Source organism: Lytechinus variegatus, chromosome 7 (assembly GCF_018143015.1).
Source record: "Lytechinus variegatus isolate NC3 chromosome 7, Lvar_3.0, whole genome shotgun sequence".
In the NCBI taxonomy this organism is placed as follows: Eukaryota; Metazoa; Echinodermata; class Echinoidea; order Temnopleuroida; family Toxopneustidae; genus Lytechinus; species Lytechinus variegatus.
In genome coordinates this window covers 22,313,080-22,326,098 of record NC_054746.1, presented here as the reverse complement: position 1 = coordinate 22,326,098, position 13,019 = coordinate 22,313,080, and the positions used below count along the sequence as shown (strand labels likewise).

At 34.9% G+C, this 13,019-nt stretch overlaps 1 protein-coding gene across 2 annotated transcripts in view; it reads left to right on the top strand.

The window, feature by feature from the left end:
* Positions 1–11,313, top strand: part of LOC121418763 (3'(2'),5'-bisphosphate nucleotidase 1-like) — a 37,347-nt gene extending 26,034 nt beyond the window's left edge. For both annotated transcript variants that reach the window (XM_041612861.1, XM_041612860.1), the window contains exons 3-7: positions 1,076–1,177; positions 3,111–3,159; positions 5,104–5,390; positions 6,522–6,627; positions 7,059–11,313. In XM_041612861.1, the coding sequence (XP_041468795.1) occupies positions 1,076–1,177; positions 3,111–3,159; positions 5,104–5,390; positions 6,522–6,627; positions 7,059–7,207 (693 nt within the window). In that variant the 3' untranslated portion in view covers positions 7,208–11,313. The remainder of the gene's footprint in view (positions 1–1,075; positions 1,178–3,110; positions 3,160–5,103; positions 5,391–6,521; positions 6,628–7,058) is intronic.
* The last annotated feature ends 1,706 nt before the right edge of the window (positions 11,314–13,019 follow it).

The following is a 13,019-nucleotide window of genomic DNA, read 5'->3' as shown; positions in this document are numbered from 1 at the left end:
CCTTCTCCTATCAGTCGAGGGGTACAGGGACAAAACTGAAAGGAATTGATGGAATACAATTGGTTAAAACATACTAGGTACATGTAGTTTGGATTTTTACCTCCCTGAAAATATAAAGATATCTATAAGATTCTGCAGCAGGTTCAGTTGCAATTGTGCACTAGTGGTATGGTATGATACTGATCAAGAATTACTATGTGACCTGCCTGGGAGAATGAACTATTTATAGATAGAGCACTCCACTAGTAAATACATGTGCATGCGTTTCATTCGCAAGCATCCATCTCCTTTTTACTGAGGTACCGTACACTACGTGTCCAGTGGGGTATAACTAGACATTCAACATCATGCATTGATCTCCCCTTATCATTTAAGATTGTGATTATTTTGTTTTATGATGTAAGTGAGGATACAAAATAGAGAGATTTTAGATGAACTGTGAAGATACTTAGAAGAAAAACAGGAAAAATTGTGACTGACTGATATTTATTATGGATATCAATATATTGATGATTACCACATCACAATGCACTAACCATGTTTATAAATTGAAATTTATACTGTGATAAGAAATGTAAAACATTGGTACATTTCTGAATCTTGGTCTGTCACCCAATCCTGTCTTCTATTTCTTCTTATTTTTGCATATAAATAACATCCTTTATAATGAAGTGCAAACTGATAAGGTTTCTTTTTCATCTTGTAAAAATAAACATAATGGTAATTGTGTAATTGGTACTTAACTTAACTTTTGAGTTGTTGAAGAATTTTATGAAATGCATAATATTTTTTTTACTATGTGAAGTCATAATCTATTATTATTTGTGATTAGTAAAATTTTATTAATGTGCCATTATGGTCTGTGTTGAACTTGAGTACAGCCATTTTTTTGTTTTATTGGACTTGTTACATACATTCTTTTAACTTGCAATAATGCAGATTTATTATTAACCTTGCAAAATTATACATATCATATTGTATGAATGTTTATCACATTGTCTGAGTCAATTTTGTATACCACTTTAAAATGGAGGAAATGCTTAAATTGCACTATTTTCTTTCTATTTTTATTCAGGATCTTACTGAGAGTGCAACAGACTTGATAGAGATGGGAGATTCAGAAGATGTACTCAGTAAAGCTTGTCCTGATAGTCTCAAGTCAGTCTCACTGGCAGATGTAAGTACTAAATCATTGATTGTTTTGATTCTTAACCTGTTGCATACTGGAACCAGGTGCTCCCTGTAGCAAGGGTATGGGAATGATAGAATTCAGTATTTAAAGGACAAGTTCACCCTAACAAAAAGTTGATTTGAATAAAAAGAGACAAATCCAACAAGCATAACACTGAAAATTTCATCAAATCGGATGTAAAATAAGAAAGTTATGACATTTTAAAGTTTCGCTTAATTTAGTTATATGCACATCCTGGTCAGTATGCAAATGAGGAGACTGCTGGTGTCATCCACTCACTATTTCTTATGTATTATATTGTATTATATCTTATTTATTATATGGAATACAATTTCCTCCCAATCGTCCCATGGAACCAAGTTTAATTCCTCCTTGAGCATGAGGTATTACCATTGTTGAAACATTTTATGGTTCAGTCAAGTTGATCATTATTGCCAAAGCTGTAAAAAAATTCTATAATTCAAACAACAAAAAAAATAAATGGTGAGTGAGGGACATCATCGTCTGTCTGTTTTGTTTGTCACTGAATTGTGCATATCACTGTTTTGTGAAAAATAAGCAAAACTTTAAAATGTCATAACTTTCTTGTTTTACGTCCGATTTGGATTAAATTTTCATCACAATGCTAGTTTTTTTCTCCATTTATTCAGATCAACCATTACTGGGGTGGACTTGACCTTTAAAGAGATTAAATGGGTTTCACAATACATGAATTATAACATGATACCTATGTGCCGCATCAAAGTTGAATATAGGGGGCTCTGGAACAAAAAAAATGTCTTAAAAATAAATGGGGATATCCAGAATGGCTCGAGGATCAACAATTGCTAATAATACAATGCTCTGGAAGTGTAAAAAGTCAATTGATTTGCATGTTTTGGAGAGTTGCATGAATATGCATCAGATTGGCCATGACTTTTCTGTGCGATGGACCAATCAGATTTCTCTGAATCGCTGGCAGAGCCTTGGCTGTCCATTGAATGCAATTCACCACTGTGCTGCGCTGAATATGAGCGACACTGGAACGAGAAAACATTGAAATTGAGGGTTTTGGAACAGATAAAATAGGAACATCTATGGCTTTCTAAATTGGCGATGCTTTGGACATAGGGGTCTCAACCACAGCATACGTGTCGGACATTTCTACTAAGTAACCCCTCCCCCAATAACCTTTAACCCTATCTAGGCCGGGGGTGGGGGCCTCGGAGCCCCCCCCCCCCCCCCCCCCGGCCATATGAACTCCCAAAATACCCCGGCCTAGATAGGGTTAATATTCTCCCTCGTGTGTATTGATATTAAATGTATTAACAAAAGTCATTTGTCAGTATTCTTAAGTCCAGTTAAACTGAATAGGCCATGGTTTAACTCTGCCCTAAAATTATGGGAAGCAAGAAATTCAAAAATGTTCATATTGGATGTAACTTATTTTTCTCCTTCCTCATGCTTTTAATGATGAAGAAAAGTATTCTTCTTGCCATTTCCAGACAGTTTTGGATGAATAGAGTAACAAATGTGCTGATAAATACTGTTAAATATCTGTGCCACATCTGGCACTCCACAGTTAAACCACAATTTTAGACCAGGGTTTTTATTTCAACCTGAGTTCAGAATACGGGCCATTGTCTTCATGTATAAGTAGGTCTCATTCTACATGTACTCTCCTAAATTAATTTGATTGGATCCTGTTTTTCCTGAGTAAAAAAAAAACTACTGGATATTTTTCAAAATTCAACATACAGGAAGTAATATAGTAAAAGTGGTAGGAATAGTGATGGTTGTGGTGTGTTGATAGTAGCAGCAGTAAAAAGTAGCAAAATTAGCAATATCATTTTCTTTCCATATTATATGTTACTGATGACATTAGTGCTACGATACTCAATTCTCTATTTCATAATGACATGTTCTTTTTTCTCTACAGATTGTGGTATGGGTAGACCCTGTAGATGGAACCAAAGAATACACACAAGGTAAAGATACATTGAATATCCTCCATCCACCATCTTAACAGAATTTTTTTTTATTACTGCAAAATAATCCCTAAAAATGTAATTTCCTCTGATTCATATTCTCTTTGATATTCGGACCGTATGCAGTCCACTTTTTTTTTTGGGGGGGGGTCAGGAAATTTTCATAAATCATTGATTTTTATTTCTCTAATTGATGCCATGATGGGGGGGGGACTTGCCCTTTGCATTTTTCTAACTGTGTAAGAAATGGTTCTGTAATACCCTTTTTACACAGGATTTTCTTAACCCCGGACTACCGCTAACCCCGTACTACCGCTAACCCCGTACTATTTTTTTTCCTTTTCACACATGCCAAATTGTTATTGCTAACCCCGGATAAGGAATGCTCGCTTTTTACACACGAAACTCGCTAATCCCGGACTAGCGGTTTTTGTCGATCATTCGTAGTACAAGTGCTTCACTCGTACACTTTTTACACACGCTACAATTTCCTTAACCCCGTACTATAGGTAAGGCCAAATTGCCATTTAGCCCCACCTATAGTACGGGGTTAAGCTTAGCCCACTTTCGTTTTAGACTAGCGATCTTAACCCCGTACTATTGCTCTTAGCACCGCAATTGCTGGGATAACCCTGCTATTTTGCAGGGCCAAATAATCCCGTACTAAAGGTGGGGTTAGCCCACTTTGCAAATATGCTGTGTAAAAAGAAAGTGGGCTAAGCTTAACCCCGTACTATAGGTGGGGCTAAATGGCAATTTAGCCCCACCTATAGTACGGGGTTAAGGAAATTTTAGCCTGTGTAAAAAGGGTACTGTAATAAGTCATTGACTTTTAACATGTGTGTCTTTGTGTGAAAAATGGCTTTACATTGTTCTTTTCTTGAAAATCTTGTAGAATCATAAACAGATTGTTTCAGTTTCTATAAAGAATGATCCCTTTTAATGTAGCCATAAACTGATAATTGCAACTCGTTTCTTTTAACTTGGTCTATTGAAGTTGAAGAAAAACACACAAATAGCATGCACTTATATCCACTCTCTATTGATAGTTAATTTGAAAGGAAAGTCCGATCAAATGCTTGAATGTCAAGATATGCAATCATAATTGGATCTGTGAGGAATCAAGCTGTCATTATCATCAAGTTCTGGGGAGCCTTTCATGGAGAGACTTGTGTGTGATTTTCATTGACTGCAAATCATTGCATCTGATTGGCTACGAGCAAATTAGTCAGTGAAAACCACCAATAAAACTTGTCATGAAATGCGCCCCTGGTTTTGATGCAGTTTGTAGCATATATCCCAAGCAAATTCAACAGTACTGTATGATATGTGAAAGTTCTAAATGAATAAATAATATTCAAAATTTAAACAATCATGACACAAATAATAAAGAAACAAAGTTATAGAATTTTCATGTTTGTAATATTTTGTGAAACTATGGATTGGACAACTTCAGGCATTGCAGATTTCTGAGCCCATGATGTTCTGAGCTCAAAATTCATCTTCTGAAATGGCTCATTATTAGAGCTATATATTATTTAATATTACTCTATTCATTGTAACTGAGTAAATTAGGCTTACGATTTTGAATCGATCCAATATATTTTTTTAATTTCTTGGAAAAGAAAATTGAAATAAAATTTGATTTGTGTAATGAAATACATACATTACACAACAAATTAGCCTTTGGCATCATCCCACCTCTTTTGTATACAGTGTCTTTGACACATTCACTGATTGGGCAACTAGATGGCAGAGCTCTATGAAATCATGGCTTGGATAACATGGAATGATGTTTTCTTCAATATTTCATAACTTTGTTAGCTTTTTGGATGATCTTATTTTTTTACTTGTACTGTATTTGTTTATTTTAATGTAGACTCATTTCTACTTTATATCACATCTTCCCTTTGTTAATTATTGAATATGTATTGTGTGTTATAGGATTCCTTGACCATGTGACAGTACTGATCGGTGTGGCCGTGAATGGAGAGTCAGTAGGGGGCGTCATTCACCAGCCATACTACAACTACCAGGTGCCTGATGCCAAGATGGGGCGCACCATGTGGGGCGTGGTTGGACTAGGATGCTTTGGCTTCACCCATAAAGAGTTACCAGAATCCCAGAGGGTGATCACCACGACAAGATCTCATGGCACACAAGCCGTGCAGGATACCATCGATGCTATGTGTCCTACACAGATCTTGAGAGTTGGTGGTGCAGGCCACAAGGTACGTTATCTTTTACTGCTTTCACATCAAGGTACGGTCACTGGGTACGGTTGCAGCGACCGTACCTAGCGATCGATCGGACTTACTTTCTCACTGCCGTCAAAATTTGGTCAGGTCCTGACCAATCTGTTGCTGTAAGTTTGTGCGCATCATGATCTGCGCATATTTTCCGCTATGCACATTAATCTAATGAAGGATGAATCGGGCATTTCGATCGGTCACTAAGTACGATGTGCTTTCACATCAAGCTTGCATCGGTCGAGATTGGTCACTGAAGTACCTCTCCGACTGCACTCATCGACCAATCGTTTTTGACCAAAATGAACGGTCACCGAGTACGATGACTTGCTTTCACATCATGATTTCATCAGTCGCTGGGTACGGTCGCTGCGACTGCAACCAGTAATTGTATCTTGATGTGAAAGCAACATGAGTCATCCCAGCGTTTTTTTGTTTTTTTTTACTGGTGGCAGCCAAGGATATTTTGGTGAAGACAAGTGAACCACCAAAATAAAGAAATACATTTGACATTCAGTGTTGCCAAAAGACTAGGAATATCAACCACTTCAAGGCCAATATTTTCTTATCTAGATCTATATATCGAAACTTCATAGCAGTACTGCTATACTTGGTTGATTGAAGGTTTGTGAATATAGTATCATGTGAAAGTTCCAATATATCTAGACAAGGAAATAAACGCCTTAAAGTGGTTCATTCATAGTCTTTGGTGATACTGAATTTCTTATGTGTTTCTTTATTCTAGCAGTATATGGTCTGGAAGAAATTGCATTTGTGACCAACGGCATCCTGCGGACACTGTTGGACCAACTCCGGCCTAATGTCAACAATTAATGCAATTATGAATAAAAGAAAGAAACAAAAGAACTGCCAGTTGTGTTTGGAGAAACCTCACAATTCATTGTCTCGACCATCTTTGGTTGGTCCTCTAATGGACAAAATCGAAATGGATCCAAAATTACGCAATGAATGGATCCAAAAATGCAGGAATGATCATATCTTTGCAAAATGGCCTTAATGATTGATATCAAATAACAAACCATATACAAAAAAAATGTAAGGATTGACTTCCTTTTTAAGAGTTTTATTTATTGATCTCCCATTTCTTGCTAGGTGTTGCTCTGTCTTGAAGGTACAGCCAGTGCGTATATCTTTGCTAGTCCTGGATGTAAGAAGTGGGACACCTGTGCACCAGAGGCTCTCCTTAAAGCTGCAGGAGGTATGACCCCCTTTTATTCAAATTAATTCCAAGAGTGACTGTTACATCATTCTTGTTATGTTTCCACCAAGTTATATCTTAATTCATTGAATATTTGAATATTCAGTGAATATTTTCAATGTGACTGATTATAATGAAAGACACATTTTAAAACCCAAGTAATTTTTGGCAATCCAGCCTTACAGGTTTCATATAACCTCCATGGAAAGCCACGCAATTTATTTTATTATCTGGTCACATTATTTGATGTTTCTTTGTATTTTCATCCTATTTTCGAAATAAAGATTGAATTGAATTGAATTCTGACAAATATTTATATGTCTCCATCCAGCGTAGGTAAAGTTATTTGAAAGAATGAGGTTCTTTGTTTCTCCATCTGAACGAGACCTTATAGTATGCAAATAACAATCTACTAAATCTTTTTAACACAGGTACATTGACCGATGTCCATGGCAACAAATACCGCTACGAAAAAGACATCAAGAGGATGAACACTGGGGGCGTCATCGCAGCATATCGATCTCACGACTTTTACCTCTCCAAAGTACCGCAGTCAATAAAAGACGCTCTGCCAGCATGACGAACGCTAACTGCTTTGAGAAGGGAGTGAGAGCGAGAGAGAAGGGCCAATGAAAACAACCAAATTACAGTTGAAATCAAGCTTTATTGACAGAGATAGTAGATGTTCTTGGATAAGTATATAATGGATTTGGATAGAGGGCAAATGTGTGAGGTATCGGGAATTTCAAGGACAGTGTTGGTGAAGAATTTGAATGTGAGAGCACATGAGCTTTTAAGTGGTCTTTTGCTCAGATTACTCCGCTTTTAACTCTTTCTAGCTTAAAATGTAGATCCAACATTAAGAGAAGACCATAACACAGCACTTGAAATTTCTTTCATGAAAAGGGCATGAGGAAAACAAAATAGATTTTAAAAATCACATTTTGTGTAAAATCGTTATTTTGATAGAAGTATATTATGACTTTGCAGTGCAAAACACCAAAACTAGAAATTCCCATTGCAGCTTGTTTTTCAAATTGATTATGAAATATACATGCTATTGCCAATGTAAGTTACTTGAAAAATTTAGAGATTTATAGCATTGAAAAATGAGGAGATAGCTGTATAATTGAAAGTGTGTGTATGAGAGAGAGTAAAGCGGGATAAAGTAAGGGTCTAGATCAATATGGTTGAGATGGTAATGGTATGCTTATGTAATCTATACATTTTGTGGCTGTAAATGAAGAGAAGTGAAGTAATATTGTCTCCACTCATTTCTAAAGCTGTTTAATATTTGATGGGGGAAAATTGAAATATAGATGTTGAAGGGAAACTCAAGTATGGAATGTCTAACTAGTACTGTAATCAAGCATATAAAAATTAATTTTTTTACTGTATGTACTTTCAAGAAAAAATGTATTTTAAGATTATATGATGTATAAATGATTAACGGCATTGACATATAAAAATGCTAATGAGCTATTTTTGTAGATGTGGTCATGTTACCATGGCAACCGCAACTTTAATTGTGAATGTCATGTGAAAAAAATTGAATATTTCATTGCAGTATTATTTGAGTAGCTTTCAAATTGAGCCTCCAACCGGAGATTCGTCATATATCGCTTTAAGATTTAAAAAAACAGTGCTTTTTAGCGCTAAAACATCAAGTTAGAGTAGTGTACTTTTGTAAACAATTTTTATGCAATTTAGAACAATGCTTTAATGTCTTGATTTGACTGATGTATTAACATCGTTTTGTCGGAAACAAGAAACAAAATTAATGTTTGTGCAATGCTAGCATACATGTGTACTGCATTTGTCATTTTGAGCTTATGGGTGCCATACAAAAGTTATTATGGTGCCTAGTTATAACATGAAAACAAGGAGGGGAGATGCACTTAAAGTTTGCTGTGCATTGCATTTCTGTGATGCAATGCTTTGAAATTAAAGAATGATTAAATCACCTTGCACTATATTCATGAAAGAAAATATACAAATAATCGGTATGTTGTGTGATGTTTTAAAAACACTTGAGTGTTGTGGTTGAATGTAAGTCATAGTTTTTTATTTGAACAAATTTGATTGTCAGATCAATATGTGTGTTACAAATAAGAGGTCAACACCTCATCTTTTCTTATATATACATGTTCTGTTGTTCCACCAAAACATTTTTGGGAGGGAGGAAACATGTAATATTAAAGCAGTATAACCACCGAGTAATACATTTGCTGTTCAAATCTGTTTTAGCCTGTCTTTACTCTAAAAAGTATTACAGGACCAAAGAAAGTCTAGTCTTTAAGAAAGACAAAGCAATGTAAGGAACAATCTTCACTAATTACAAAAGGGCTTGTCGATATTGTAGAATTATTAAGATGTTGTCATTGAAACTTGAATAGTGATCAAGTTGTTTGGAAAATGTTTAACATTTGATAGAACAAAGGTATATTTGAAAGTAAAATTACTGAAAATTGAACTACACTTTAAATATTCCTCCTTTCATGTAATCACGATCTTGTTACATTGTCTCTTGCATGCAACCACATCACAATTTACATCCAAATCAAGGGGCATTGGAATAGGTCAGTTTTTTTTAGATTCTGAAATATGATACAAACAATAATTGCAAGGCCAGTCTATCGTAGTTGTAATGCATTTGTCATTAATTCATGAAAAATTCATTTGTTTAATGAATTCTGTGAAAAGGTAAGAAATGAAAGTTGTGCACTTTGATCACTTCTAGAGTGTGTGAGTATAGTATATGTGACTTTGATTGTATGCCACATGGGTTGACATTTATATCAACTATTTAGGATTTTTTCGTCATTCTGCTCATTGTTTTTTTACAAAATAATCAAGAGGGAGACTTCTATTTTGCAAGGTCCAAATTTTCTTCTTAAGTGACAAGCACAGTGATTCATACTGCCCAATCGTAATGAGGAATTCTTCATATAAGTAGATATGTTGCTAAGCAAAAAATCATTTCATATGATCCAAATATGATCGTATGAGTAGTGAAATCGGGGTATGCACCCATTTGCATTCTTGTTTGTTTCATGTCAATGATTGTGGATTATTTTGTTGAGGGAACAGATAATCATATAACACTTATTGAAATTTGTTGAACAGTGATTACCAAAGGAAATAAGGACTGATGTTGATCGCCCAAGAGAGGAATAATCATGTAATTTGTTTTTGTCTGAAACAAAGTCTTAAACTTTGAAGCATTGTGGATGCCTTGCCTGTAATTGAAGATTTATTTGGTATGGGACATGTCAGAATTTTGAAAGGAGTATGATTACAGAAAACATGAAATTGGCAACGTGAGAAGACCGAGGAGTAGGACTTGAGTGATGAAATTCACTGTTGTTATTAAACCAAGGGTTCGTTTTTCACAAACATTCCAACAACTTCTTCCAATATAAACATGCACACTCATGGAATCCACTCAAGAACCGTAATGTGTATTAATTGTTCCATTGGTAGCAGAGTTCTTTGTGTGGTCCATTGTTCAACTACATCTGTGATCTGTGTGGTTTCTAGTGAATGATTCCTTGCTTGATTCAATGCAAACGAGGTCGTCTATAGAGCCACGCCTATTGTTATTATCATGCTGCAGGGGTGGATCACAATGTTAACATTGAAGCCAAATAAAAATATCAAATCTATGTTTTTTGTGTCCGAATGCGATGTCATAAAAAGGCCTTCATCAGTATGATTAATAAGAAAAAATTATGCTTGCCATCCTAATAATCTTATCTTCAATCAAATTGTATTGTAATTTTTAAGAGTTGAAAACTCTTTTATTGTTCAATTTTCCAGGATTTATATTAACCAGTCTTTGATTTCAGGCATCGTTGGTATAACAGATAATTACAGTATGTATGGGAAAACAAAAAGTGAAGGGGGAAAAATAGTTTGCAGAGCTAATGTTCAATCCACTCATCCCCGTTACATTGACTAGTTTATTATACGGCTTATTGATTTCTTCCACTCTCACCATTGCTTTACTTCTGATGGTTATATCTAATTGTTTTATTTTAGATTCTTTTGGTTCTACGGAATTCAAGTCTACTCCTTGCTCCGCCTCGTGACGGAACACACAACATACAGTACCTATTGAAATTCCTTGTGATCACTTACAACTTTATTGGCATAGTAATGTACTCGCTGTGTAAGTGATTGCAAAGACTTTCAGGAGCATCCTTTTTTTTGTCATTTCTGAGTGAAACACAGTTGTAAAAATAACATTGACTATTGATGTATAGTAATTTGCAAAGTTTTAATATTTGTTTTACAATTTGTAATTTGAATTATACCACTGAAACAAAGAATATTTTGATGTTTACAAAAGAAAGACATGTATATTACTAGCTGTGCATACAGAGAATACTAATAAAGTAAAGTATATCATACATAATTAATGAGGTATGTATCTTTTTTTAACTTATGTTGTACTGACAACACCGAACACTAAATGAAACAAAATCATTTACTCTACAAAAGTAGGAAAACACATTATGCAAATTTCAAAGTTTAATTCAATTTCAGTTTTAGTAAATTGGAAAAGAGGGTTTCGTCAAAGCCGTCAATGCTATCACTACAAACTCTGATTAACAGGGATGGCAAGGAAAAAAAAGCCACAAGGCAGTATGGAATAATTTTGAACTTCTATCATGGTTCTAACTTATAATGCACTTTCACAATAACACAAAACAAAGAATAAAACAAGATTTTATCAGTTAGCAAATACAGTCAATCTTCTCAAATTCAATGTAGCCAAATTTTCAAACCAAAGCATTTTTTTTTTAAACAAATTTTCGGCATTACTCTTATTAGTTTAAGATCTGTATGCTCAATCTGTAATGATAATCATAATCGGATGGAGCACACAGATCTTAAACTAATAGGAGTAATGCCAAAAATTTGTTAACAAATTACAATTTCCTCCTATAAAAGCCTCTTTAACAATGTTATTTACATACATACTTTGGTTTCAAACCATAGAATTCAATTCAATCTGTTGTTTTGCTAGACCAAAAGTCTCTGTAAATTGGTTGTTCCACTGAACTATGTTGACCCCAATGGGGGACGACAGTAAAATGTCAGATATTGCTGAGTATATCCAAATTGTTGAATAAATCCCCAGAAACGACGGCGATTCCTGTCTATACTTTTGCATACCATCACCAAATGGGAGAAAATGAAAATACTTGGAGCAGAATCAAAGATGCAAGTAGACTCTCTTCCATCTAGGTCATTACTTGGACGATTCTTTTCTTATTTCTGATAGTAACAATACAAAACATAGCAATGTTCCGGTACTAACATAGCTACCCACCTGTCTAATTGTAAGTGTTATGAAACCAAATAGGTCTTATTAAAGTGAATTCTTTCATGGCAATGTAGCTGTAAATTTATGGAAAAACACATCCAGCAACATCTATGAGGTGTTCAGTAAAAAAAAAATCTTTTAGAAGATTTATCCAGACCAATTTCATAAAACTTATTTCATCTAGCTAGAATTAATCATTTGTGAATTAACAAAAATAAAGAGCAATGGCAGACATCCCAACTACATGTATGAAAACCATCAAATGAAATAGGGACAGAAAACTTAGAAATATTCTGATACAAATATTCATGATTTTATTATCCATACAAATCTTATTTGTGAGTTTTTTTGTGAGTTTTCAAGTATGTAAGACTTTTCTTCGCTTTCCTTAAATGAAAAATCATTGGCCCAGATTAAAAAGGTGATTTAAATCTATGTTCCGAGATCATGATTTATGTGGATTTCAAGCTGTTAGTTCTGTTTTATTAGCTGTGTATAGAGGAACATATCCAGAAGTGGATGCCAGCATTTGCCGCAGGACATTAAATCTAACATTACAGCATAAATGAGGCAACTATAAATGTGTGAATTAAAGCACATAAACCATGGGTTCATTTAACAGTGCATGAACTTAGTGTCCTGTGGCAAAAACACATTCTTTACTGGACACTTTATCCGGGGGGGGGGGTTACTTGACAAAAAAAGTAGTAGGTATGTGCCACGGGCGAGACAAAACGGGAGCCTTGGAGCGGGCTCATTGTAAAAAAGAGGGTCCTAGGACTTTATCATTGGATAAGCTAGATTACAGATAATCATTGCAAGAAATTTGATTAAACTTTGGTTCAGACCACGGATTCAAAAACATCCTTGAATTAAGACTATTAAATTTGCAGGTATACCAAGGCAACTATCTGATGGACGTGTAAAAGTGAAAAATTATTACCATGTTTCCATTAATGCTCTACATGTTCATTTCCATATTAAATTTGGTTTTATGCATGAAGACTCCAGGCATGTGCACATGGCCCATTATACGTACAATTACTGTTGGCAGATTTTG